The 26,719-nt window shown below is 32.2% G+C and overlaps 2 protein-coding genes across 2 annotated transcripts; one reads left to right on the top strand and one right to left on the bottom strand.

Moving 5' to 3' along the window:
• Nucleotides 1-349: 349 nt before the first annotated feature.
• Nucleotides 350-16,769, bottom strand: LOC106065205 (geranylgeranyl transferase type-2 subunit alpha-like). Its single transcript, XM_056034407.1, has 13 exons — nucleotides 16,659-16,769; nucleotides 14,845-14,955; nucleotides 13,763-13,887; nucleotides 10,612-10,799; nucleotides 9,905-10,102; nucleotides 8,513-8,596; nucleotides 8,212-8,294; nucleotides 6,493-6,603; nucleotides 5,633-5,922; nucleotides 2,986-3,074; nucleotides 2,627-2,755; nucleotides 997-1,272; nucleotides 350-741 (listed from the first exon to the last, which is right to left on the bottom strand). The coding sequence occupies exons 1-13, from the start codon at nucleotides 16,659-16,661 to the stop codon at nucleotides 587-589; spliced, it is 1,842 nt and encodes a 613-aa protein (XP_055890382.1). The 5' UTR covers nucleotides 16,662-16,769; the 3' UTR covers nucleotides 350-586.
• On the top strand, nucleotides 16,768-26,674 carry LOC106065206 (deubiquitinase OTUD6B-like). Its single transcript, XM_013223978.2, has 10 exons — nucleotides 16,768-16,928; nucleotides 17,902-18,056; nucleotides 20,465-20,575; nucleotides 20,725-20,862; nucleotides 22,478-22,497; nucleotides 23,547-23,592; nucleotides 23,801-23,909; nucleotides 25,194-25,255; nucleotides 25,418-25,524; nucleotides 25,621-26,674. Exons 1-10 carry the CDS (start codon nucleotides 16,820-16,822, stop codon nucleotides 25,715-25,717), a joined length of 954 nt encoding a protein of 317 aa, XP_013079432.2. The 5' UTR covers nucleotides 16,768-16,819; the 3' UTR covers nucleotides 25,718-26,674.
• The last annotated feature ends 45 nt before the right edge of the window (nucleotides 26,675-26,719 follow it).

The following is a 26,719-nucleotide window of genomic DNA, read 5'->3' as shown; positions in this document are numbered from 1 at the left end:
ATAAAATTCTGACCTCAAACTAAATACAAAAGAGTCGGTTGATTAGGTTTTTCTGATCACTCCATCGACTCTTTTTAATTTCTTTAATAGAAGGATTAAAAAAAATTTTCCTGGTAAAACATTTTGTACTGTGTATAATCTATAACACAAAAGACTTTCAAGAAGCCTGCGGAGCTGCTGTATATGTTATCTGGAGCGAAGTTTATGATAATGTTACAAGGATTATATTATCTATATTACTATTTTTTGTGTAGTTATACCAGTGTGAACTGAAATCAATGTGCTGTCGGTAGAAGTCTATTAACACAGCAGCAAACATTACAACACCAGGAATTAATCAAACTCGGAGTTATTTTATACTTCTGGATACTTTATTCTAAATCCAATTGATACAGACAACATTGTATTTGAGCATTAGACAATCAAAACCAGTCATATGTAGAAATCAAATTTGCACTTAAATCATTCTCTCAGACTTTCTAGAATTGTGAAATTCAATTTTACATAATGTTAAAGATGATATCAAAGTTACATTTAATTTATTGTCTTTATTAAAAAAAAAACGTCAGCAAGACTCATCATTAATTTATTGTTGTTTGAAACAAATGCTAACATTAGGCAGAAGTGCAGTAATAGTTTGAATTTCTTCCTCTTGACAACTCAATGGATTGTTGGATATGTCTAAAAAATTAAGTTTGGCACAAGTGGTTAGTTGAAGGAGGTCGCTTGACTTGGTTAGATCTAAAAGCATGGTTAAAGATAATTGATAGTTTAAAACATTTTTTAGAAACTGTATACTTATAATACCTTTAACTTTTAAATATGATACAGAAGAAGCCACATTATTCTATTAAGGTCTTGACAAAAACTTAAAACTTTTGATAGATGTGATGTCACATTGGTTATCTGATTTTTAAAATAAAGTATTTTGCAATAAGTTTGCAATAATAATAAGCTACCAATCTGTGGAAGTTTATGCTAATAATGAAAGGATACTGTTGCCATTAAGAAGAAGTCGCTCCAGTTTCGGCAGGTGCTGTAAGCCTTCACAGTTCTCAAGCTTGTTGTTGGCTAAGTTTAGGACCTTCACATTCTGTAGAAGGTTGAATTCATGGACATCCCTCAACAAATTGTCACACAGATCAAGGGAAGTGACAAGAGGGAGTAATTCTGTATGGTACATTTTTGTTAAGCTCCTGCCACTCAGAGTTATAGCACTTGCATTGGTGAGCTCCGTGCCAGCAAAAATATTTTCTATAATGAATTTACTCCCTAACAAAATGAATTAAAAAAAGGTTTATTTATTGATATTCATAAATATATATATAGCTTGACAAAAATCATACAACCTTAATTTTTATCAAAAATTATGTTAGAACTGATCTTCCAATATTGAAAGCTGTTTTTTTAATCTGAAATAAACTCCAAAAAGCTTTAGAACAGAAATGTCTACATCTCCTGTATTGCCCTGGCAAGACATGGCGCTGATCCTTCTAGTGTCCAGGCAAGAAACAGCACAGTTTGATGTAGTGTCCAGGAAAGAAACAGCACAGTTTGATGTAGTGTCCAGGCAAGAAACAGCACAGTTTGATGTAGTGTCCAGGCAAGAAACAGCACAGTTTGATGTAGTGTCCAGGCAAGAAACAGCACAGTTTGATGTAGTGTCCAGGCAAGAAACAGCACAGTTTGATGTAGTGTCCAGGCAAGAAACAGCACAGTTTGATGTAGTGTCCAGGCAAGATACAACACAGTTTGATGCAGTGTCCAGGCAAGAAACATCACAGTTTGATGTAGTGTCCAGGCAAGAAACAGCACAGTTTGATGTAGTGTCCAGGCAAGAAACAGCACAGTTTGATGTAGTGTCCAGGCAAGAAACAGCACAGTTTGATGTAGTGTCCAGGCAAGAAACAGCACAGTTTGATGTAGTGTCCAGGCAAGGAAACAGCACAGTTTGATGTAGTGTCCAGGCAAGAAACAGCACAGTTTGATGTAGTGTCCAGGCAAGAAACAGCACAGTTTGATGTAGTGTCCAGGCAAGAAACAGCACAGTTTGATGTAGTGTCCAGGCAAGAAACAGCACAGTTTGATGTAGTGTCCAGGCAAGATACAGTGCTCTTCTCCACAGTACCTCACTACTTCTATACAGGTCTAGTGACACTGCCGACACATTCCCTCTCAACTCTTGGAAGTGGGGGCATACACAAAGGATGTACCACTATTTCCTGACTCCACACAGTGGCAACAACGGAAATCATCGTTTAGATCGAACCAGAAAAAATATGCACCTATGAGGCAGTGCCCTATAGTGCACTGTGCTATTACTAATCGCTTCAGCCTGTTTAGCCTTCACCATGGATTGCCTTATTCTGGCCTATGCATATGCTGTCAGACACCATAGATTAACACCTTACCAATTTCTTTTCAGAATTTCAGCCATTTCTCATGTACCCAGTTTTAGATTACTATAAAGGATGAGTTTTAGTACCTTTTCAATCAAATTAAATCTCACAATCAACTCAATCAGTGGTCATGTAAAAAGTGTCAGCTTTTGTAAGATAAAAAATATTTCAATTATTTAGGTCCTTTTAATAATGAATTATCTAACAAAAAATAGTTTATCAGTTACTTAGGTCTTTGTAGTAATGGATTCTCTTGCCGTCAAGATCTTCAAGTTTATCCAGATAGCACATGATCTGATCAAAGTAGCTGTCAGGGTCCAAAGCTTTCATTAACAACACAACTGTCAGTACAGTCCCTGATGACAAGTAGAAAGTTGGTGAAAGATTTTTTTATAAAATATTACAAATAGTTTGACAGTTTTTTGTCCAGAAGATATAGTCATTGTTTAAAAACTGTTTGTAACTATTGATTTCAAAATAGTCATAATGAAGAGCAAAATGGAATATTACCTACTCGACTATTACAAAAATTAGTCACTAGTCTCATGCTCTTTCATAGAAAACATTTTTATACAAAACATCTTACATTTATTATCAGATTCCATTTCCATTAGCTGTAAGACAGACTCCATTGCTTGTAATAGAGTGTCTTTTTTTAATGGACTCATCTCTTGGCTATAAAAAACAAAGTACTACATTAATGGACTCATTTCTTGATAATAACAAACAAAATATTACATAGATGGACTCATTTCTTGGCTATAACAAACATTGATGGACTCATTTCTTGGCTATAACAAACATTGATAGACTCATTTCTTGGCTATAACAAACATTGATGGACTCATTTCTTGGCTATAACAAACATTGATAGACTCATTTCTTGGCTATAACAAACATAGATAGACTCATTTCTTGGCTATAACAAACATTGATAGACTCATTTCTTGGCTATAACAAACATTGATAGACTCATTTCTTGGCTATAACAAACATTGATAGACTCATTTCTTGGCTATAACAAACATTGATAGACTCATTTCTTGGCTATAACAAATATTGATGGACTCATTTCTTGGCTATAACAAACATTGATAGACTCATTTCTTGGCTATAACAAACATTGATGGACTCATTTCTTGGCTATAACAAACATTGATAGACTCATTTCTTGGCTATAACAAACATTGATAGACTCATTTCTTGGCTATAACAAACATTGATAGACTCATTTCTTGGCTATAACAAACATTGATGGACTCATTTCTTGGCTATAACAAACATTGATAGACTCATTTCTTGGCTATAACAAACATTGATAGACTCATTTCTTGGCTATAACAAACATTGATAGACTCATTTCTTGGCTATAACAAACATTGATAGACTCATTTCTTGGCTATAACAAACATTGATAGACTCATTTCTTGGCTATAACAAACATTGATAGACTCATTTCTTGGCTATAACAAACATTGATAGACTCATTTCTTGGCTATAACAAACATTGATAGACTCATTTCTTGGCTATAACAAACATTGATGGACTCATTTCTTGGCTATAACAAACATTGATAGACTCATTTCTTGGCTATAACAAACATTGATAGACTCATTTCTTGGCTATAACAAACATTGATAGACTCATTTCTTGGCTATAACAAACATTGATAGACTCATTTCTTGGCTATAACAAACATTGATAGACTCATTTCTTGGCTATAACAAACATTGATAGACTCATTTCTTGGCTATAACAAACATTGATGGACTCATTTCTTGGCTATAACAAACATTGATGGACTCATTTCCTGGCTATAACAAACATTGATAGACTCATTTCTTGGCTATAACAAACATTGATAGACTCATTTCTTGGCTATAACAAACATTGATGGACTCATTTCTTGGCTATAACAAACATTGATGGACTCATTTCTTGGCTATAACAAACATTGATGGACTCATTTCCTGGCTATAACAAACATTGATGGACTCATTTCTTGGCTATAACAAATGTGATATTACATTGATACACTCATTTCTTGGCTAGAAATCTATTAAAAACATACTGATATCTTAAGGAACTTTTGAGAGATATAAAAAAAACAAAAAAACACCGATAGTATGGGTTACAGATCACATCAAGAACAAAGATTAATTTGCGATTGACCTACGACATCAAGTAGTTGAATTTAGACCAGAAAAGTATACTAACTTATGAACTAACTCTTGATTGAACTAGATTGGCCCTGAAAATTGTACTTACTTGTTATGTTATATCCTCTTTCTTAAATAGAGAATGAAATTCTTAAGCATATTCATTTGGAAATTTCATTGTAGGTCTATCTACTAGTCCAACCTTAATATTAGATGTCAATTAATAATTCTCTTTGTGCATGTGATTTATGTTTATGTGAATTTGTTCATAGCTGGATCACTTGTTTTATCGAAGTAGTCTTAAAAGAATTAAACTCAAGGAAAATGTATTCTACAATGTGTTACTTCAGTTTTTTTAAATAAAGACATCGAGGCACCTACAATCTTGGATTAGTTTGGAAGACAATACTACTCTACAAGAACAAGTTGTGACAAGTGACTTTTTTTTTTCAAATTAGAGATAAGTATTTTTAATTTTTCAAGACTCAACTATAACTATGTACACATATAAAAGATGTGGGACAGTTGATTTTTTTTTTTTATTTCTCAACTCATCTTTGCTGATATATTTATTATTTTTCAAATTTAGGCTTCATAATTTCAACTCTATTGACTCAATATATTAGGTTATTGTCTGTGGTATTATAAGAAAGATAACACTATCAGCAAGTAACCCAACTTTTAAGTGGATCAGTAAGTGGCCCAATCCTAAATGTTCTGTGATTTCATCCAAACATCTTCATCTGCATCCTTTTGTTTTTTTCTCCACCTGACAGTTTCTGAAAGATTGTTTATCTTGTCATTTCACGATATCATCTAAATGTTTTTGGCCAAGTGACAATGCTGAGCAATGGATCCAGAAAAAATATGTTCATGACTCTTTTAAAGACCTCTTCATTTTTTCATGTTCTGTGCATAAGGATGTTTACAGAAACATTTCATTTCTGGATACATCTCTGAAAATCTTCTTCAAGTGCCCTTGTTTGACTTATTGGAAAAAATTAAGTTACCATCATACTGTATGTTATTTTTTTTTTAAATGTTCATTTGCTATTGCTTAAACATTAATTTACCTAAATATAGATTTATCCATAGAGATGACACTAGAACCACTAAGACTAGAATCATTTTCTCCAAGATGTAAAGATGAAGAACAAAGCTCTAAACTGCCCTGGACTAAAGTCACTTTCAAATCACAGTCTTTAGGAAACGTCAAATTATCTGCTCTGTATTGCCAGTTAAGGTCATTACAAAATCTCTTTGAACAAATAAACATAATAATAATAATAATAATAATAATCTTTATTATCCGTATGGAAATTTGTCTTACAATTTGTGCATTACACCAAACAAAAACATTATAACTATAAGAAACCAAAGTGTACATTCACACCAGACTCACTCATAATGTTTCAAATTATGGTGCCGCAGAGGCTGAGTGGTAAAGTGCTTAGCTTCTGAACCAGTGGTCCTCGGTTCAAATCCTGGTGAAGACTGGGATTTTTAATTTGGGCATCTTTGGGCCCCTCTGAGTCCATCAGGACATTAGTTAGGGAAAAATAAAGGCGGATGGTTGTTGTGCTTATCTTATCTTATATAATACAGACGTTACTTCAAAAAAGAAGATGATTACGTCCTACGCGTCATGCATTTAGTCATGCATATTAACCACCTGAAACCCTCATTAACCATGGGCCATAGAAACAGATGACCTTTACATCATCTGCCCTATAGATAGCAAGGTCTGAAAGGGGAACTTCACTTTTTTTTTCAAATTATAAATAAAAGGTTCTTATTGCTTTGCATCAATCTTCTATTATTTGTTATCTTTAATAAAAATGGATTCATATTTGGAACCTATGTGTTTGTGATTTAAATCATTATAGCAGATCTGAGGTTTATTTAAAACTAAAAAATTGAGATGACATTGTCAAAAGGATATCCACAAGCAAGAAGACTGAGAAGTTTTATTTGGGTTCAGCCAGACTGTGCCAGGCATTGTCTGTTCATTACATTCTAGTATTAAATCTGTCTTCTTTCCTATCTGAAATATATCTTTGTATATTATTACAAAACAACAAAATAGAAAAAAAAGATAAAAACAATTTTATTTACAATCAGATAGTAAAACAATTTATAAATTTAAACAAACACAATTTTAAAAATCCTTTTTTAAAAAACAAAGCTTATATTAAGAGTATCTATTAGTTTGGATTAAATTTGTAATAGATCTAGACTAAAAGTAATAAATCTGTGAGATTAGAAATATTTTTACCAATTGTTTTAGTTTAGCACAATTTCATGCTTTTAGCTATCCACAATACACTATGATCCTATCACTTTTCTTGACTAGTTGGAAAGGGGTGGGGAAGAAAGAACGTTGTATCTGGATGATGGTTTTTAAAATGTATTTATAAAAAAAGTGAACAACCCGTGTTGTCTGGTAAAAGAAATAATTTTGCAAAAATTTCAGCTTGATCCAAAATTGGGCGTGGGAGAAATAACATGTAAAAACTTTTTACCAGACAGACAGAGTGAGTTGATATAAGCTTTGTAAAAAGTAAAAAGATTTAAGTTGATTTTCAGTCACTTGGGAGGAGCCAGGAAACAGACCAACTATCTTCTACAAATACCTCCCACAAAAAATAAAGAAAAGTATCTATTTTTCTCTGTCTTCTTTTCAGAATTAGAAAGATTGTCAATTAAATGTTGATGTTAACCCGACATGACCATGACCCAAATTGTTTTTACCAAGTTAAACATAATCCTCATTTAAACTGTTCTCTTCTAAAGTTCTGAGTTTATCCTTTTCAAGTTGCAGGTTTTTTTTTTTATTTAAATGTCTTTAGGGCATGACTAAAGATAGCAAAGTGGATGAGAAACAAGCAACTATTTCTTAATGTATGCTAATCAGAAACATTTGAATTATTCCTTCATAATCTCCTTGATCTCATCACTAGAGTAACTAATAGTAATTTTAAAATGGCTTTATTGTGTGATGTTGATTAAATATGCTAGATACCAGAAATCACTATGAGGAATTTTGTGAGGGTTATTAGGAAGAAAAAAAAAATCGACACTGGCAACTGGGAAGAGGTGGCACTGGACAGATCCACAGAGAGAGAGAGTATAAAGGAAGTGTCACGGATTGCACATGTCATACACAACAGAAGCAGAAAGAAGGGTGAAAATGCAACAGCGCCTGGTGATTATATATGCCCAACCTGCGATCGCAGCTGTGTATCAAGGATTGGCCTCTTTAGTCACACAAGAAGTTGCAAAGGGAAAAGATCGTCTCTCGAGACGTAAAATGCCACAGACAGATTAGAATGTTATTAAGAATCCTCATTATTATATATAAATTATTATACTTCTATTATTGAGGGGGCATCTTGGCAATAACTTAAAGAAAACATTTATTCTCTCCTATCTAATGTTGAACTTGTTAATTTCTTAGCAAACAACATGTATAAATATAACACAGCTTAATTTAAGCCTGTATATCTCATGTCAAATATCTAGCTTGACAATCAAACTTCTTTCAAAAGATATATACCTGGTAATATCTGCTTTCTATTAGTCTCTGTAAGACCATATCTATTTTAATTAGTATTGTCACCTGAAAGATAGCTCAAAGAAAATATGTCTGCACCTGTATATGTTTAGTGAATGAAACAAGTACACAATTGTCTTCTCTTGACACATAGAAACAGTTGATATTTAGGGTTTGATTTCCTGAAAGTAAAAAAAAAAAGTTTTATTTGATCACATATAAGGAAGATAAAATAAAAATTAAACTATTTTTTTTTTTTGGCTGACAAAAGCCAATGAGCTTTGCAAAATACATTTTGATCCCTAGAAAGAACTCTGTGAACTAAGAAACACATGAACCGAGTATTCTAAAAAAAAATGATGGCCTTATAAATAAGAGGCAGAAACATAAAACAGCTTACCTCTTCCCATAAGCCAGCGATGGTAGAACCAATTACTTTGGTCATCAGGGTCAGTAAAAAATCCATTTTGTACAAGTTCATATTCTGTTAATAAAAACACAAAAAATGTCAACTGTTTAAAGTTTAAATGTTCAAATCTTTATGAGTCTATAAATTCTATAGCAAACATATCCCCTCTTTTTTTTTCCAATGTAATAACACTTGACCCAACATTTATCTATCACTTGTTGCAGTAGATAATTTTGTTGTTCTCTTAAGTCTAATCTGGTCATCTGGACTATGGCATTGAATCCTTTATGTCACATTTAAAGTTTTGGTGTGGTGAAGTCTAGGATTTACATAAATAGCCTACCAAACTGCATTAGTTCAAAAACAAAAGTTAGATTATTTGCTGATGATTGCATAATATGTAAAACCATAAAATCATCACAAAATAATGGCATTTTACAAAGAGAATTAAAGAATTGCAGAAATGGGAACAAAATTGTATTATGTCTTCCACCCAGAAAACTGTCCATTATTAAGAGTAACTAAGAAACTAAAACTTATTGTACTCAAGGTAAATCAGTTACACAGACTAAAAACTCAAAATATCTAGGTGTAATAAATGAAAAGTTATCAAAAAATTCCCATATTGATGAAATTATTTAAAAAATCAAACCTTTAGGGATAATTAAAAGAAATTTTTACAAATTAAACAAGAAAATAAAACTAAAATGTAATTGAACCTTGATTAAAAATTCTAAAACTCTATGGCCATATCACAAGATACTCAGGGTTCGCAAAAAACTTCCTTCAGGGAACAGTACCAGAAAAAAGATGAAGAGGCAGAGAAAACGATGGAAAAACAACATAAAAGAATGGACAGGTCTGTCATTGAAAGAGATTCTATCAAAGGCAAAAGACACAGAGAAAAGGAGAAAGATGATGATAAACACATTTTGCGTGTTGCCCCATCTCTCTAAAAGACTAAGGAATAGGTGAAGGTGAATTTACAAATACAAAACCTAATAAAATACTCAAAAAAAGACACAAGCATTAAGGCACATTTCTTATTCCATATTTTTACAAGTTCTCTTTCTTTCCTTGTGAGAATGGAATGAGTTGCCTAAATCAGCCAGTTTTTAAGTCGTTGATTAACATGCCTGACTAGATTGACACAGGGTTACATACAGGATGTAATTATCTTCTCTATTGAAGTAAAGTCTCTATTTTATAAGATAAGATTACATAGACAGTCACATTTTACATTCAAATGTTATGGAGTATTGTCTAGACTGTTTCAATAATGCCTGCTGTGGGGTTTGTGGATTCTTATCTTTATGAGATTACTAAGTAATAAACATATTTTTATATTTATTATTGTTCATGGTACAAGCCAGTCAATTACACCTTTTAAAAGGGCATCCTCACTAACTCCCATTGGTTGAGTGGCATCAGGAAACAGAATTGGTAAGAGTTTACTTCTATAATGCCATGAGGAATAATTGGAAAAGTTGTTGTTGATAAGACGAAGAGAAAACTCAAACTCCTCCTCAGGAGGGATCTTTGCACTATGGACCACAAATCTTCTATAATCCCAGCAGTGAACTGAAATGATAAGAAATAACCCAGTTAAAATAACAAGTAACATAAAAAAAAGATATTAAAAAAATCAATTCGTCCTTATTTCTCATTTTATTTATTTCATGTAATTATTCATTATTGCAAGGAGTCTTCCCAGTGTGCTTTGCACAATCAAGTTCTTCTATTAACCGTCTAGCTAATGTTTTCTACACTAGTCGACCCACATCGTAGCATAGACCCCTATTTTGCAGGGCTGGCTTTAGGGCACTGCAACCTAAGCGACTGGAGTGGGCCCTGCACCCCTGCAATCCTAGGTGTAAATTATTAAACTAAACCATTTTATAACTTATAACAGATTTTCCGCTGCCTCCTGATTTATCTGTAAATCTCCTGAAATTACAAAATATATGAAAAAGTCCTGCAAATCTCTGGAAATTATTAAAATCTTTTGAAAACTCATAAAAATCTCCTGAAAATATAGACACAATTGTCATTTTGGGGTGTCATTCAATATGGAGTCATAAAAGACTTACAGTTTCTTTCATCCAACTGCAAGAACTGGTTGCACAATTCCAATTCTCGCTTCCAGTCTGGGTCTGGCATGTGATCCATTACAAAACAACGATGATGCCATGATCCATAAGATTTTGGATTTTTTTTCAGACATGCTTCTAAGAAATAAAGCTCTGACTGGTACAACCTCTGAAGCTGTTCTCCAGGTCTAAATTTTAAAGAAAGAGGAAAAAAAAAAGGTTTAGCTGATTTGTATATCCCAAAACTTTAGGATATCACTATGTTGGTTCGATTCAATCTTGTTATAGTGCCATATGTAACGGTTGTACAAAAATATTTTCTCTGGTTACTAACATTTAGACAGTGAGTCATATCTTACAGCATGACAGAACCAGCTCACCTTTTGCCTCTTTGCTGTAGTATTGAGGAGTTTCTCCTATTTGAAATCTAGAGTGTTGACTTGTAAAAGTACAAACACATATGTCTTCTTTTCTAGCATCTTGATACCAAGCATTTTTTTTGTAGCATTTACTATCAATGGCTTGAATTCTTCTTTCAGCCTCAGTGTTCAGTGTCCAACTATCACAACTATGAAGAAGTACAATAGGCCACTAGTAAAGAATACAGTTTTAATTGTACTTGGAAGCTGATGTTTCTTTTCCAGATTTTCCATAGTTTGCAATAGGCCACTAGTAAAGAATACAGTTTTAATCGTACTTGGAAGCTGATGTTGACAGGTTAAACAGGTTTTTATCTCTTTAATTGATCTTTTGTTATGTTGAACCCAGGTATTTAAATGAGTCAACTTCTTCTAATGTTAAGCTTTTCAACTGTATACAACATTTTGTACTCCACCACAAACTAGTTTTTTGCTCTTTTCAGCACTGATTTCCTTGCCAACTGCTGTAGCTGCAGTATCCAGTTTTGTAGTAAGATCTTGTACCTGGTGTGTATTTTCTCCATTGAGGTGTATATCATCTGCAAACCTGAGATTGGAAATAGGCCACCCATTTATGGGCAAGCTAGAAGTAAATCCTTCTAGAGTAATGTTCACCAGAAATATGTTAAAAAGAGTTGAACAGAGAAACATCCTTGCTGCACTCCTATGGGTGTAAAACGTTCTCCAATATGATTGGTCAGAAGTACTGAGCTATTTGTATTTTGGTATAGAGCTTTGCTATGTTGAACTCCCTCATCACTTAGCACATGCCATCATGCCAAACTTGGTCAAAAGCTTTTTTTGAAGTCTATGAAGTTGTGTACCAGTTTCTTATTGTGCCGAAGGCATTTTTCATTAAATTGTTTGATGTGAAATATTTGTTCAACAGTGCTTCTACCTGCTTGATGTTTTTCAGAAAGGATCTCTTTGGCTTTTTCTTGGGTCTGTTGAGAATTATTCTTAGCATTATCTTGCTCGGATGACTGATCAGACATAATTTCATAGTTTTGGCATTGTCTCAAGTTTCCTTTCTTGGGCAATAAAATAATTAAAGATTGGTTCCATTCTTTTAGCCATGTTTTTTTCGTCCCATATTTCTGGCAGATTATCCTAAAACATTTGGTTATACCTTTTACCTTTACCTATCCCTTAGTCTGTTGGACCGTTGGGGCACCAGGCAAGATTTGTCGACCGTCTTTCTCCATTCCTTTTTTTTGCCTTGTTTAGAACCTCTCTCAATGGCAGGCCTGTCCATTCTTTAATGTTGTCCTCCCATCGCTTTTTCTGTCTGCCTCTTCTTCTTTTTCCTGGCACTGTTCCCTGAAGGAAGGTCTTTGCGAGCCCCGTAGATCTTGTAATGTGGTTATATGGTTATATGTGTTTTAAAAAGTTCTGATGGTATATTATCAATTTCAGGTGACTTCCCACCTTTATTTCCTGACTCTAGTACTGGAACCTCGCCAAGATCTCTGTAGTCCCTAGTTGAAATTTATCTGGAAGTTATACAGATCTTTGCAATATTCTTTCCACCATATAAGCACAGAATTCAGAAGAGTCCCATAATTTTTTTCAATCACTGTGGTTCTAGCTACTCTTGTATTCATTATAGCTTTTAATATTTCATTTGCTTTTTTGCTATTGCCAACTTTCAAGCTATAATCAGTTATAGTGTACTTGTCACTGATACATTTTTCTTCTACTGACTTCATGTTCATGCATATATCTTTGTTGGTTGAACCATTTTCTTCTGTCAGAAGGGGATTAACTTTCTTTTTCTTTTTTAGATCTCCTCTTGCATCATATAAATCATGGATGTATTTGGGACCTGTGGCTAAATTTTCCTTCACTTTTTCCCTAGGACTTCAGATGCTGGTTTGTGTAAAACTTTTCTGCTAGTATCTGTGACTGAGTCAATGTCCTTGTGTACAAGGTTGAGAGCTGCAAATTTCCCTCCCATGGTGGCCTCAAACAATTCAACAATGTTTGGGTCTTTGAAATGTTTAATCTCATGTTTAATGCATGGGTACGTAGGCTAGTGATTCTTTTTAATTTAAATGTCACAGTTATAGACAATGTCATGGTCACTGTCTATGTCAGCTATGTGAAAAGTTCTGGTTTTAGCTTTGTTGTTTTGTTTAGATTGGAACTCTAAGAAAACAGGATATAGTCAATCTGGCTGTGTGTTTTATTAACTGGTGCATGTCATGCAGTTTTTCTGGATGGTTTGTGTTGGAAAAAGATGTTAGCTACAGTGAGTTTATAGCTGCTGACAAACTCTAAAAGCTTCATTCCTATATTGTTAGTTTCTGTTAATCCAAAACATTCATTGGTTCCTGCCGATTGCTCAAATTCATCCTTTCCTATCCTGGCATACCAGTCTCCTACAATAATGAGGATATCCTTTTTCTGAACATTCATACACTCCAAAAATATTTTAGTACTTTACTAGAAAATAACTTAGAAACTTTAATTTCATTTCAAAGAACATGATTAACAACAACATAATTTTAAGCATTTAAAAAAATTAATTCTAACATTTTATTTACATCTGTTTGTTGTTGTTTTAATTGTCATCACAAAAGTGTTAATGTTTCAGAAGCCTTATACTTTAATTCAATAATGGTAGTTTTAACTAATTCAGTCAGATATAAATAACACACACATTAGGAAAAACTAAAAAAATTTAATTAAAAACACTTGGTTAATTCCAGGAATGTTTCTTTTTTACTTACAAGCATGTGCTCAATTCTAAGAATGTTTCTTTTCTAAAATTCCACAAGGTATAAACATCAGGATTCACAACTAAGACTTCTCCAGAAAGCAGTAACATCTCTTGATCCAACTCTCCATTTTGTTTCTGATCAAATATAGTGACAAAAATATACAAATATGGAGAAAATCTATGTTGGGTTATTACTGAAATATATCTTAAAAGCATGGCTGCCTGGTCATGTAGTATGAGATTTGAATTGTTGTTCTGATGGCTCAGAGTTCAAATCCTGCATGCTGCCATCCCCTGCTACCCTGTAAGAGGTTTTGAAAAAATGTAATAATTTTCATTTCTGAACTAATATCCCAAGCTTACAAAAATAAACAATCCTAATAAAAAGTAAGTCTAACATTTCATACTGTAAGGTTAGCACTGTAGGCTGTCTTCATTCACAAAATGATAAGCTTTGTTTTTAAAAAAAAAAAGCTTTTTTATTTCGCTTGTTATCTTTGTTGACTGAGATCATTACTACCTCATCGTTCATTGCTTGTCTTACTACCACACCTCTCTCCACATTATGTTCTCTAAAGCAGGCCTAACATTGTTCTAGTATTGGGTTGGCACTGATGCATTATAAAGTAGGCCTAAGTATTAATTTCACTATTTTCCAAGCAATAATAGCCCTACAACACACTACGTGGAGAGAGATGGTGACCAAGAAAGCTATGGACAGCAAAAAAGCATTGACCTTAGCTCTGGAAGAAAAGAGTGACAAACAAAAAATGGCTGGCTCCTCTACCACCAAAGTGAATTTCACCTTAAAATGCGATGCTGTTGGACAAGAATATCTCTTGAGCTCGAGAATAGGGCTACACAGTTCTACAAGATGCATCATAGTCATTCAAAGACTGAAGAAGGCCAATAAGAATATTTCCAAGAAATAATACTTTTTTTTCATTAAATACAAGATGCAAGGATGGCAAATAGGAACAGAAATTAATGTATAAAAATATGTTTGCTTTTATTTCTTTTTGTATAATATTTCTTGCTATGACCATGTTATGAAGCTAAGAATGATAATACTAAAATTAAGAATAATTTAACCTTAAGAAATATTTTGGACATTGCACCATTGTAGAGCAGTAACTTTTTCTCTCTCTCTTTTTTCTTGGCTTCAATCTGTTCTTCTGTTGATTTTACCTTCAGACGCCCATGCTAGAAAACATCAAACAAATATATATTGTGATAATTTGTAACGAAATGGAGCAAAGTCTATCAATTTTAAAAAAATACTTAGCTTAACATAAGATTAGACTCTAACTCAATTTGATGGGTAGCCAAGCAGTTTTTACCACTCAGTCACACATCTGACTTGTAAAATAAAGTGTGTATAAACAGTGGTTAATTATTTAACAGAGTACAAGTAGCTAGTCTTTAACTGAAAAAAAAAGAAAGAAAGAAAGAAATAGCCTTGCTCTATCTGAAGATTTTTAGAAGAGAAGTGAGAAGATTGAGTAATGGGTGTAAACATAAAAGAGGCAGGCTGGCATTTAGCCATAATAGCTGTTCTGCTAGGTAAAAAAAAAATCCACTGAGAATAATTAGCAATTGTAATTATGAATAAAATATTATTGGATGTCATTTGTCAGTGACAAATTTCTAACAGTGACATCACCAGATTTAATTATATTCGCAGTAATCCTTAAAATCATTTGGTTGGAAGATGTCATGGGAGGAGTGGTGTCAAAAACAAGGGCATTTAAAATTTAATAATAAATATGAGAAACCAATTTTTTTTAGTTTATTATTGATTAAAACTATTATATATAATATGGTCCTTTAGTAAAGACAACAGAACTGTATCAATGCCAAAGGGCATTTAATAATATTTTACCATAATTTACATAATTCACTAATTAATTTACAGTTGAAAATTATGCATTCTCCTACAACTCCCCTTCCCTCTGCTGGCTTCATTATCCCTTTTAGTGTTAACCTAATCATTTCTGTCTTACGTTCCAATTCAAATTAATAAGACATTCAACCTATGTATCTTTTATGACTGGAGAGTCACATTTATCTTATCTTATATAATACAGACGTTACTTAAAAAAAGAAGATGATAACGTCCTATGGTTCAGTGTTTTATGTAAAATTGCTACTTTACTTTTGAGCCTTCTCTCCTGCAGGTCATGGGGCACACATTTGATGCCCAAAGACAAAACCTTGCCAAAACAGGCATAAAAGATGAAAAGAAAACTTAAATAAACCCCCGACTGACAACAGCTTCAGATGTGGCAAATATGCAGTTTGCAGCTTGGTTTGCATGGTCATGCAAAGCAATGCACATATCCTTAATCTTGTGAATCAAAGACAATACCTCATAATTAATTATTATTATTATTACAGAGATTAAAAATATTAAATTTTATGTTGCCCTAATAGTCACAGAAATTCTAAATTTAGAAGCTAATAACTCATTATGATTAATATGATTATCATACTGACTCATACTCATAAGATGATAATGATAAGGGCAAAGTTATAGAGCTGGACAGTATCTAATTAGACCTAATATTGAGATTTGATTAAACACTGAAATTTGAGATTGATTAAACATTGAAATTTAATAACTGAGTCTATTTTTTTAAAGCAGTCAACTCTTACTTTAGATGTCTAGTTAGTCTGGTAATTCAATTATTATTCAATTGAAAAAAAAACAAAACTGTTCTGCTTCCCCACCCCTCCCCTATCAGGGCTATCTAGAACTAAAATCGACAATATGTCACAATATATTGACAATTGATGTCTTCTACTTAGATCTAGATCTATATACAGTAATGAAACTGATTATAATACGTAGATCTATCTACATCTATATTTAGTTATAACAGCACGTATTGTCTTTTAGAAATTACCATGTTCAATGAAGTTGAGATGAAATTTGTTTACTTGTCGTCTCTGTGAGAAATAAATTTTTACCTATGTCAGTGATAAGGATACTAGACTAGATCTATTTTTGTTTTCAATCATTCTTATATTATCTTAGCAAAGTTGAAGATTTATATCCGGTTCAAACATGGCTGATCTCAAACAAGCAAAATGTGATAAACAAATTAGTCCTGAGACTATTGAAAATGAAGAGGATCTCATTTCGAGGCATAGACGAGAACGAAAGGAATTGCAAGGTTTACCTTTTTCTCCATATTTCCATATCTACGATATCATTTTTACAAATTATTGAGTTAGTAAGACTGAGTCATGAGTCTTAGAACTTACTTTTAGTTTTAATGTTTTAACTTAACTACTTAAACTACTCTTTCTAAAGTCAGTTATGTCAAATTCAATCAAATTTAGATTAGTCACTTTAGAGTTTAGACTCTACTTTTTTTTAATTAGTGTTACGTTCCTTTATAAGATGAGACTCTTTAACATTAACACTAAAACAACGACATCATCGTTTATTACTCATTTAATTTCCATGAACACTCAAACACTATTTAATTTCTATTTCTCCATTTTGGTTCTCCCCGTCCTTTTAACATGCATTTGCACTGTTCCACATTTACACTAACATGCGCACGTAACAATTAGACTTATATTTATATTAGTTATATCTATATTCTAAATCTAGACCGTAATGGTAATAATAAAGACGTCTTAAAGTCTTACTCTTAGTAAGTATCTAATTAGACCTAATCTAGAATAATCTAGATTATAGTAGTAGTTACAGTAAATAAGTAAATAGGATTAATATACTTAGATTATACTAGTACTAGTCGCGGTGCTAAGACTAAACTGACTAAAGCCACTAAATGTCTAAAGTGTAGTCTGTAGGTCTACACTAATCACTATTCTACAGGTGAGTACAGTTACACTGTTACAGCTACAAGAACAATGAATTGCTGTAGGTATTGATAGTAAGTTATAGATTATAGATCTAGTCAGGATGCCTTTGATGGACATAGTAAAATTGAATATGTGGTCATTGAGGATTGTTTTCAATGTATAATTTAGTTTAAAAACCCAAAGTTAACTGTGTGGGGGTCTTAATAATTCACTGACAATTCATTGTGAAAAAATAGACGGACATCAAGGAAAGTAATGGATAATAATACTGAGACCTAAATAAATAAGTAGAAATTTTTGCCTTTCTTTAAGCTGAAATCCAAAAAATAAAAAACTCTGCACCCAAGGGAGACAAGAAGAAGAGAAAAGAATGTAGTGAAAAAGTTGCCATTTTGGAAGCTGAGCTGGATGCTAAGCATGAAGAAGAACTTTCCAGATTTAAATCAAATCATTCTGAAGAATTGATGGTAAGTAAAGTATAAATATGTAAAATGATTTCCTGCATGTATTCGTCCACAAACATTTTATAGAGTTTTAAAAAAATCAGGATTCTGAGCAACTAATATCTCAAATTATCCTTTTTTTTTTTGGAGACAGGCTGCTTTTTCATGAACCATCATATTCATCCGCAAACATTTTATAGAGTTAAAAAAAAACAGGATTCTGAGCAACTAATATCTGACATTATCCTTTTTTTTTTTTTTTTTTTTTTTTTTTTGAGACAGGCTGCTTTTTCATGAACCATCATATTCATCCGCAAACATTTTATAGAGTTAAAAAAAAACAGGATTCTGAGCAACTAATATCCGACATTATCCTTTTTTTTTTTTTTTTTTTTTTTTTGGAGACAGGCTGCTTTTTCATGAACCATCATATTCATCCGCAAACATTTTATAGAGTTAAAAAAAACAGGATTCTGAGCAACTAATATCTCAAATTTTCCTTTTTTTTTTTGGAGACAGGCTGCTTTTTCATGAACCATCATGATCCAATATATTTTTTTAAAAATTTTATATTGTTAAGAACTAAAAATCCTGAAACAAATTTTCTTTTAATAGTAAAACTTACTGAAGTGTTTGAACCTGGATCATTGAGACCCTTGAATGACAGTCCAGGGGGCATGCCACATGACCAGGCACCTATCTTTGTGGTCTTCTAAGTTCACATTCAGAATCCTAGATTAAGATTTTTTTTATAAAAATACATTAGATCTGTGACTAGCATTGACTCAAGTTTGGATAGCTTTATATTCAAATAAATACGAAAATGAGGCTCAAAATATGGGAGTATTTTTTTTTATTGCTTAGAGTTTTGTGGTCTTCCAAGTTAACATTCAGAATCCTAGATGAAGATTTTTTATAAAAATACATTAGATCTGTGACTAGCATTGACTCAAGTTTGGATAGCTTTATATTCAAATAAATACGAAAATGAGGCTCAAAATATGGGAGTATTTTTTTTTATTGCTTAGAGTTTTGTGGTCTTCCAAGTTAACATTCAGAATCCTAGATGAAGATTTTTTATAAAAATACATTAGATCTGTGACTAGCATTGACTCAGTTTGGATAGCTTTATATTCAAATAAATACGAAAATGAGGCTCAAAATATGGGAGTATTTTTTTTTATTGCTTAGAGTTTTGTGGTCTTCCAAGTTAACATTCAGAATCCTAGATGAAGATTTTTTATAAAAATACATTAGATCTGTGACTAGCATTGACTCAGTTTGGATAGCTTTATATTCGAATAAATACGAAAATGAGGCTCAAAATACGGGAGTATTTTTTTTTTTATTGCTTAGAGTTTTTCTGTTTGAAATTGGGAACCATGAAAATGGCATAATTTAAGAACGGAAAAAGTTGATAGGCATTACTAGATAAGAAGATAACTATGAAAATAAAAACAAATCTCTATAACAATGTAAATCTGTAAAAATTCATGATAGAGACCTGTTATACCTCCTTTAATTACTGTCAATGGATGACTAAAATTTCAAGGAAGTAATACTATTAGTAAAAAAAGAAAAAGAATTATATTCTAAGGCTGATGAATGTTTTTGTTAATATACATTGTATAGAAGTAGGATTACTAAGCAATACTATTTTACATTTGAAATATTTCTTAGCTGTATGTGTTAGCTTAGTGAAGTATGACCAAAATTACAAGGTTGGGTGACAGAAAAAAAATTGTGTGCTATTTTAAAAATTAAAATCTACTTGCCTTCTGTTAGAGGAAATTGTCATCATTTTTTTTTTCAACAAATATCAATTAATCCAAGACATTGGAACTGACTTTTATATTTTTTACCTTACTAGCTGCTTATTTCCCAAGTTTTATTATTTAGAATTTATCCTCAGACATTTTTTTTTATTTCCTACAATTAGCTTACACCCTATTCGTGGGGAAAAGTTGGAATTTGGTTGAGTGGGTGGAAGTCTGGGAATTCCTAAAACTGATACTGGACAATTTTATTTTTTTTTCATTGATGATCCAATATTATCAGATTCAATTTGGATCCTATCTGATCCAATCCAATCAATATTCAATCTTATCTTATTTTGTTTGAGCATAATGTAGGAATTGATTATATTATTTGTTTAACATTAGAGAAAACATAAGTGAAAATCTGTCGCAGCTACCAATAACGACAGGTTGACAGTAAGGATAAGTATCTGTACACCTCGTGAATTTTGATTAGAGACTTATCAATAATACTATGTGTTTTTCAATATCAAGAATTGTAACTTGTAAAAAGAAGTAAATATATAAAAGCCAATAGATAGAAATTTAAAATAGGGCATATGATTAACATGTATATTATTTCTATGCTAGACAGTGATCAGAACTTATCCCATGATTCAACTGTTTCTATGTTAGACAGAGAATATTGTCAATGGAAAAGAATCATCCGAAGATATTGTACAAGGAGAAGATAATTCTGTCGTAGAACCAAATCGTGAAAAAAAATCTAAGGCTCAGAAAAGAAGGGTATTTTTTTTTATTTTATATTTTTTAATAAGCAAAATATTGATTGAATATAATAATCTATGGTTTCATTTAGTGTACTACTGAATAAAGTTGTGGAACTTGTGCACTCACAGATGAACACATGTTGTTGTTTTTTTGTTCTCTGCTAGGAAAAAAAACAGGCCAAAGGTAAAGAACGTGAAGAAAGAATTAAAGAGCAGGATGAAGTCAATAAACTTGGTCCACGTCAACAAGAAATGGTTAAAATTAAAGCTATACTCAAAGAAAGAGGGCTTGCTCTCTATGAGGTGGGTCACCATTTTGTTAAAAAGAACAGTAAAACAATAAAACTACCTCGCATCTGGATATTGTCTATTCTTATTACAGTCATGGTATGGACAACAAACCATGCAACAGTGACATTTTATTACTGCTGTATGTTATTCTTGATGTAAATTGTCTGAGCGCCTAAAGGCAGCACGGAAAACCAACTCCTAGATACCCCCTCCCCTCCACTGGTCCGCAAATGAGATTGGACCAAAGCGCTCTGAGCATGCTAAAAGCATGAAAGTAGAGCTATATAAAAGCTATAAAAAAAATATTAATAATAATAAATTAACCTTACATCTTCAATGCATTTTATTAAATTATAAAAAAAAATAGGTTACTGATTTATAGATCAGTTCCCTAGCTTATAGGACTTCCAATCAACCAATTTTTATTAACTTTATTTTATGTAGCAATCTTCATACAATTCTAAATTTAGTAGGCCTATTGGTTGATTATAAAGTAGTGTAACAGATTTATTGGCTGCTTGATTGATCAATGTGTTGACTGATTTGGGTGACACAGGGTATGTTTTGGTGTAAAGACTGTGGTGTTGACCCCCTAAGTGACAGAATGTGCTGTTTCTTATTATAGACATATGTATAAAAAGACTGTGATTCTAAAAAGTTGCTACAAATACTGGCCTAGTGTTCCATGAGTACCAATGCTGTGATGATTTATTGAGCTGAGAAAGAGAGACAGTACTTCATTGTCTATTACAATCTTTAATCTATCTTTAGCTGGGGGAGTTTTGTCAAGCATGGCAGAATTTGAGAAACCCTATATCGTGTCATTTTATTAAGCACAATATTTCCCATATGTTCTTCTTATTGTTTTGAAATAGAAAATAAAAAAGTGGTTTGTGGAAATAATTATAAAACACTATTAGGTCATTTAACTATAATAGGTTTAGATTGATTTTTAAGTTTAATATTTCCTTTATGGGTTCATCTGCTATTTAGTTTTTTCTGATCTATAGAATACTCCTATTTTGTAAAGAAGGCTCTGTTACAAAGGGAAAAGGCTTTAATAAGCATTGAATTTTTGCAAAATTCGCAACATTACAGACATTTGAAGCCCATTAGAATGTATTTGTTAAATAGTATACTACTAGTTATAATGGCAGGGAACTTGGTGGCTGAGTAGTAAAACACTTGACTTCTGAATCTAGAGGTACCTGATTCCAATCTTGAGTTCACCCAACACTAATGGGTACTTGGCTTTAAGGGGGGGGGGGGGGGGTCATGATGTTGACCACATGACAGCCTCATAAAAACAGATGACCTCTACATTGTCTGCCCTATAGATCGCAAGTTCTGAAAAGGGTACTTTTTTTCTTTTTAGTTATAATGACACAAAAAGTTTATAAAAAATCTTGAATACTAAATTGTAGAGATAAATATTTATTTTAATTTCTGACAATTTTTTTTTAATACATAGCATTTTTTTAATATTTTTTACTCCTTTTTGCCTTCTCTGTTTGAAGCCCTGGTCATACATGTAGTCTTTACTAACATCTCCTTTTGCTTATTCGTAACCATGTGTTTATCTATTCATTATGATCTAATCTTAAATTCAAACTGTTTCATTTAACAGATAGCAGCAGATGGAAACTGGTATGTTCTACTTCAATCACCACCATTACTGACATCTTTTACATCATCACCATTACTGACATTTTTTTACTTAACATCACTAATATAATGAATAATATCAACGTTGTTACCATTTTTAAATGTTACCATTTTTAAATGAAATAATTATTTTTCTATGTACCCTGAATAAAGAGTATCTTGTGCTGTATGCATTCATAGATGGTTGGTTGAGTAAAATTAAAAGCTGAAGAGGTTAGGTAAAAAAAAAAAGGTCAACTGTCAATGTACCATTGCAATAGTCCAATCTGTTTCCATGTGTCACTCATTTCAAACTTGTTATTTCCCTAGTCAGGACACTTTTTCTAAGTTGTTGACACCTATCTGTTCAGTCATAGCCTTATAAAGAGCTCACTTTAATATAGTAAATCATTAGTACTGTAGCTTTTAAGTACTTCAAAGTAAACCTCTTCATTCATAGTTACTTAAGAGACTAAGGAGTTATCTTCATATCTTATGTAATACAGTTCTTACTTCAAAAAAGAAGATGATTACGTCCTATGCGTCATGCATTTAGTCATGGATATTAACCAATGACCTTAATTCTGCCAAGTCACTGGTTTTCCTGGCTAGCTCAGGCAACCCATTCCATGCTCTATTAGCACTAGAGAAGAAGGAGCATTCATACAAATTTGTCCTAGCATATGGGACGAGGAATGTGCCTTTATCTTTGTGTCTTTCTGAGTATTTTATTAGATTTTGTTTTTGTATTTGAAGATTTTGGTTCAGTGTTTTATGTATAATTGCTACTTTACTTTTGAGTCTTCTATCCTGAAGGCTTTCTAAATTTAGTGATTTTACTAAAGGTGTTACTCTAGTCAAATGTTGAATATTCGTTTGTTATGAATCTAACTGCTCTATTTTATGTTGCTTCCACAACATCAATAAGTTGACTCTGAAGTTTGAAATCATATGTTAACTGATTTTAATTTGAAGAAGGCAGATTCCATGGCACAATGAAATAAAATTTTGTTTTACAATCTGTCCAACTGATCTTTTTTTTTATGTTACAGTTTATACAATGCCATCAACCATCAGCTGAGTAGCAGAAACATCCAGGTAAAAGCACTGTAGTCAAATCAATTTTTTAAAATGCTTTATCTATGGGAGCTGATCACTTTAGAAAACCAAATTTAAATATTTGCAACATAGATGAGAAGCAATATTTGTTATCTATAAATGTGAGACAGCAATAAATCAATTCTATTTGTAATATAGATAGAAGCACTTATGTTAGTAGAAACAATTTAAAATTTTTTTTTTTCAGTCAACAAATGAGGAATTGAGGAAAAAAACTGCAGACTATATGAGAAGTCACCGAGATGATTTTCTTCCATTTTTAACCAATCCAGATACTGGGGATATGCTTACTGAAGGTTAGTTTATTATTGGATGACAACCTACCAGATGGTAATAAACATTAGTTCATTATGGATTAAAAGTCTCCGATATTCTCTTATCTTCATCTAATAAGATGCAGACTCCTTTGAAAAAGAAGAAAATTATGTTTCACACATATCAATTTGTCAATCAATCTAGTCATGCATGTCAATTGGAGACTTAAACTCTACAAGTGATTGGTTTTCCTGGCTGATTCATGCAACCATTCCATGCCATGTAGAACAGGTGCTATCTTCAGTCTTGAAGACATGGCCTTTATTTTGATTGTTTTCAGACATGTAAAATACTATATATATTGATAATAACTGTGGCAGTAGACATTTTTTCAAAATGTTTTTAGTTTTTAAGGGCTGAACCAAATGACGTCATGAGAAACATTAGTCTGCTTTAAGAGAAAAATATTTCAGAACATAATTAGATCAAACAGTTTTATACTGATTCATTCTAAAAGCTTTAATTTGACTTCTATAACAATAATGAATAAAGGAATGTATCTTGCTTAATGTTTATACAAGATGAAAATCTATGCTAAATAACCTATTTTTTAAAAAGTTAATTAATAATAATAATAAGGCTTGTCTTTGAGTCCAAAGATAAATGAGGAATGCAGTATTTCCCGTGGCTACGTGACCTACATATTTTGTCACATCCATGGCAAGCATAACCATTGTCTGCCGTTGGTCGATAAAGATTTTCTTTGCGCCGTCAAAGTCTGCCCTCGAGAGAGAGGAAAATATATTTAGTGCTATGTTTCTTCAGTTTATCCAAGTAGTGAGTTACAATAGATCCGTGCATGTCATATGAATGTGGAGACAATACACAACTCTCTAAAACACATAGTCCAGCTAGCTTTTCTTTGGATGACTCTTTCTTCGTATTTCCTCCACTGTACCTTGAAGGATGACTTTTGACATTGAGTAATGTCTTACAATATGACTGAATCAGCTCAGCTTTCATCCCTTCACAGTACTAATGTGCTCCTCCTTTTGCCATTCAGCCAATAAAATATCTGAATTTTTGTAACTTAAATTTTTTTTATTTCCATTAACACGAACTACATATGATCTTGCTGAATAAACATTCAGTCTGCAAGCCCAAGTTTGACATGCCTGATATAGGCTTCCAATAGTTTTTATACATACAAGTATTCTACTAATAGCTAATTTTAATAACTCTATTTATTGGCTTCTAATAAGCTTTATCCTTCATCTATTTATTACAATATTATGATTTGTTATAGTGCAGACTTTGTTTTTCAGAGGAATTTGAAAGTTATTGTCATAAGACTGCTCATTCTCCAATGTGGGGAGGTCAAGTGGAGGTAGGACTTAAATTTCATATAAAAAAATATCAATGTTTTTCATAAAAATTTTCAATTAGAATTGTCCTGGACATATGTTTTATGTACACATTATAAAATACATTAGTAGAAAAAGTAGAGCTTCAATTAAAGGATTTCTCTTCTTACTTTATTCTAAACTAGTTACGGGCTCTGTCTGAAGTTTTACAGACTCCAGTAGAAGTTCTGCAAGCAGATATACAACCAATAGTGATTGGAGAGAACCTAGCAGGAAAACCATTAACTGTTGTGTAAGTTATGCGCTTAGAGTGACTTGATATAAGTTTAGTATTGCTAACTGTATGAGTGACTTAACATGACCATAAAATTGCCCTATTGTGTTTCAGCTACCATCGCCATGTGTATCGACTGGGAGAACATTACAATTCAGTCATTACAGCTGCACTCCAACAGGAAGAGGAGGAAGGGGACATAATTTCATAGTGTGGTTAACGCAATGCAGGAGGAAAGGGGCATAATTTAGTTAACCAGCTGACTTTTAAATGGAATTAGCAGCTTTTTAATTTTCAATAAGTGTGCCAGTTCGTCTTGCTACTGGAAGTGAAGCAAGATTTGAACTGAGCTCACACAGTATGGAACTTCATGCACTTCTTGACATATTATAACTTTACATTTCAGTGCTTGTAACATTTTTCAAATGTCAGCTCTGCTGCTATATCTCAAATTCAAAAGAAAAAAAGTACATTACAGTATTCCTTAACTTTTTTTTAGCAAATCAATTTTTTTTTCACTCAAAATATTGGCATTATGGAGGAAGAAATGATTGTACACACGTTACAATAAAATAACTTGCAATTTGATACAACTGTTGCAATTACACAAAGTGCCAATTTTCATTATTTCTATACAGTCGTTCACCCCTGCAGCAGTAAATCTTGGTTTTTGAGTCCTTGAACCCAATTTTCATTATGCAGAAATCCTGTCTTCGTGAAATTTTTTATACTTAAGAACTTTTTTACTAATTTATATTAGTAATTTATTTTATAAAGTCCAAAATTATTACAGTTTGTAAAACATGAATCAAAAGTGATCTGATAATGATAAAATAAACTTTAGTCTTAGAATTTATACTACCATGTTGAACTTTTTCACCCCTTGTTTTTATATTTTCATTTTGCAAAATCACCATTACGGTACTACAAATAAACGTAAAATAATTCTGATCATTATCTGAGTCGTAGATTGCTGTAATTAAAGTTACTCAGTATTGGTGCAAAAGAATAAGAGGGTCAACAGTGATGTAGGTAGAACTATACTACTGTGATAATTAGTATGGTTTGATAATTGATAGAAGAACCAGAGACTTTAGTTTTAGTAAAGTTTGATGTCCAATGAAGTTGTAAATGTATGGTTTTTAATAAATGCGTTTTGTAAATATGATTTTAAAATTATTGTCTGCTTGTTTTATTTCATTTCTTGTTGAAT

The sequence above is a fragment of the Biomphalaria glabrata genome, chromosome 7 (genome assembly GCF_947242115.1).
Source record: "Biomphalaria glabrata chromosome 7, xgBioGlab47.1, whole genome shotgun sequence".
NCBI classification, from domain to species: Eukaryota; Metazoa; Mollusca; class Gastropoda; family Planorbidae; genus Biomphalaria; species Biomphalaria glabrata.
This window is presented reverse-complemented; position numbering and strand designations above follow the sequence as displayed.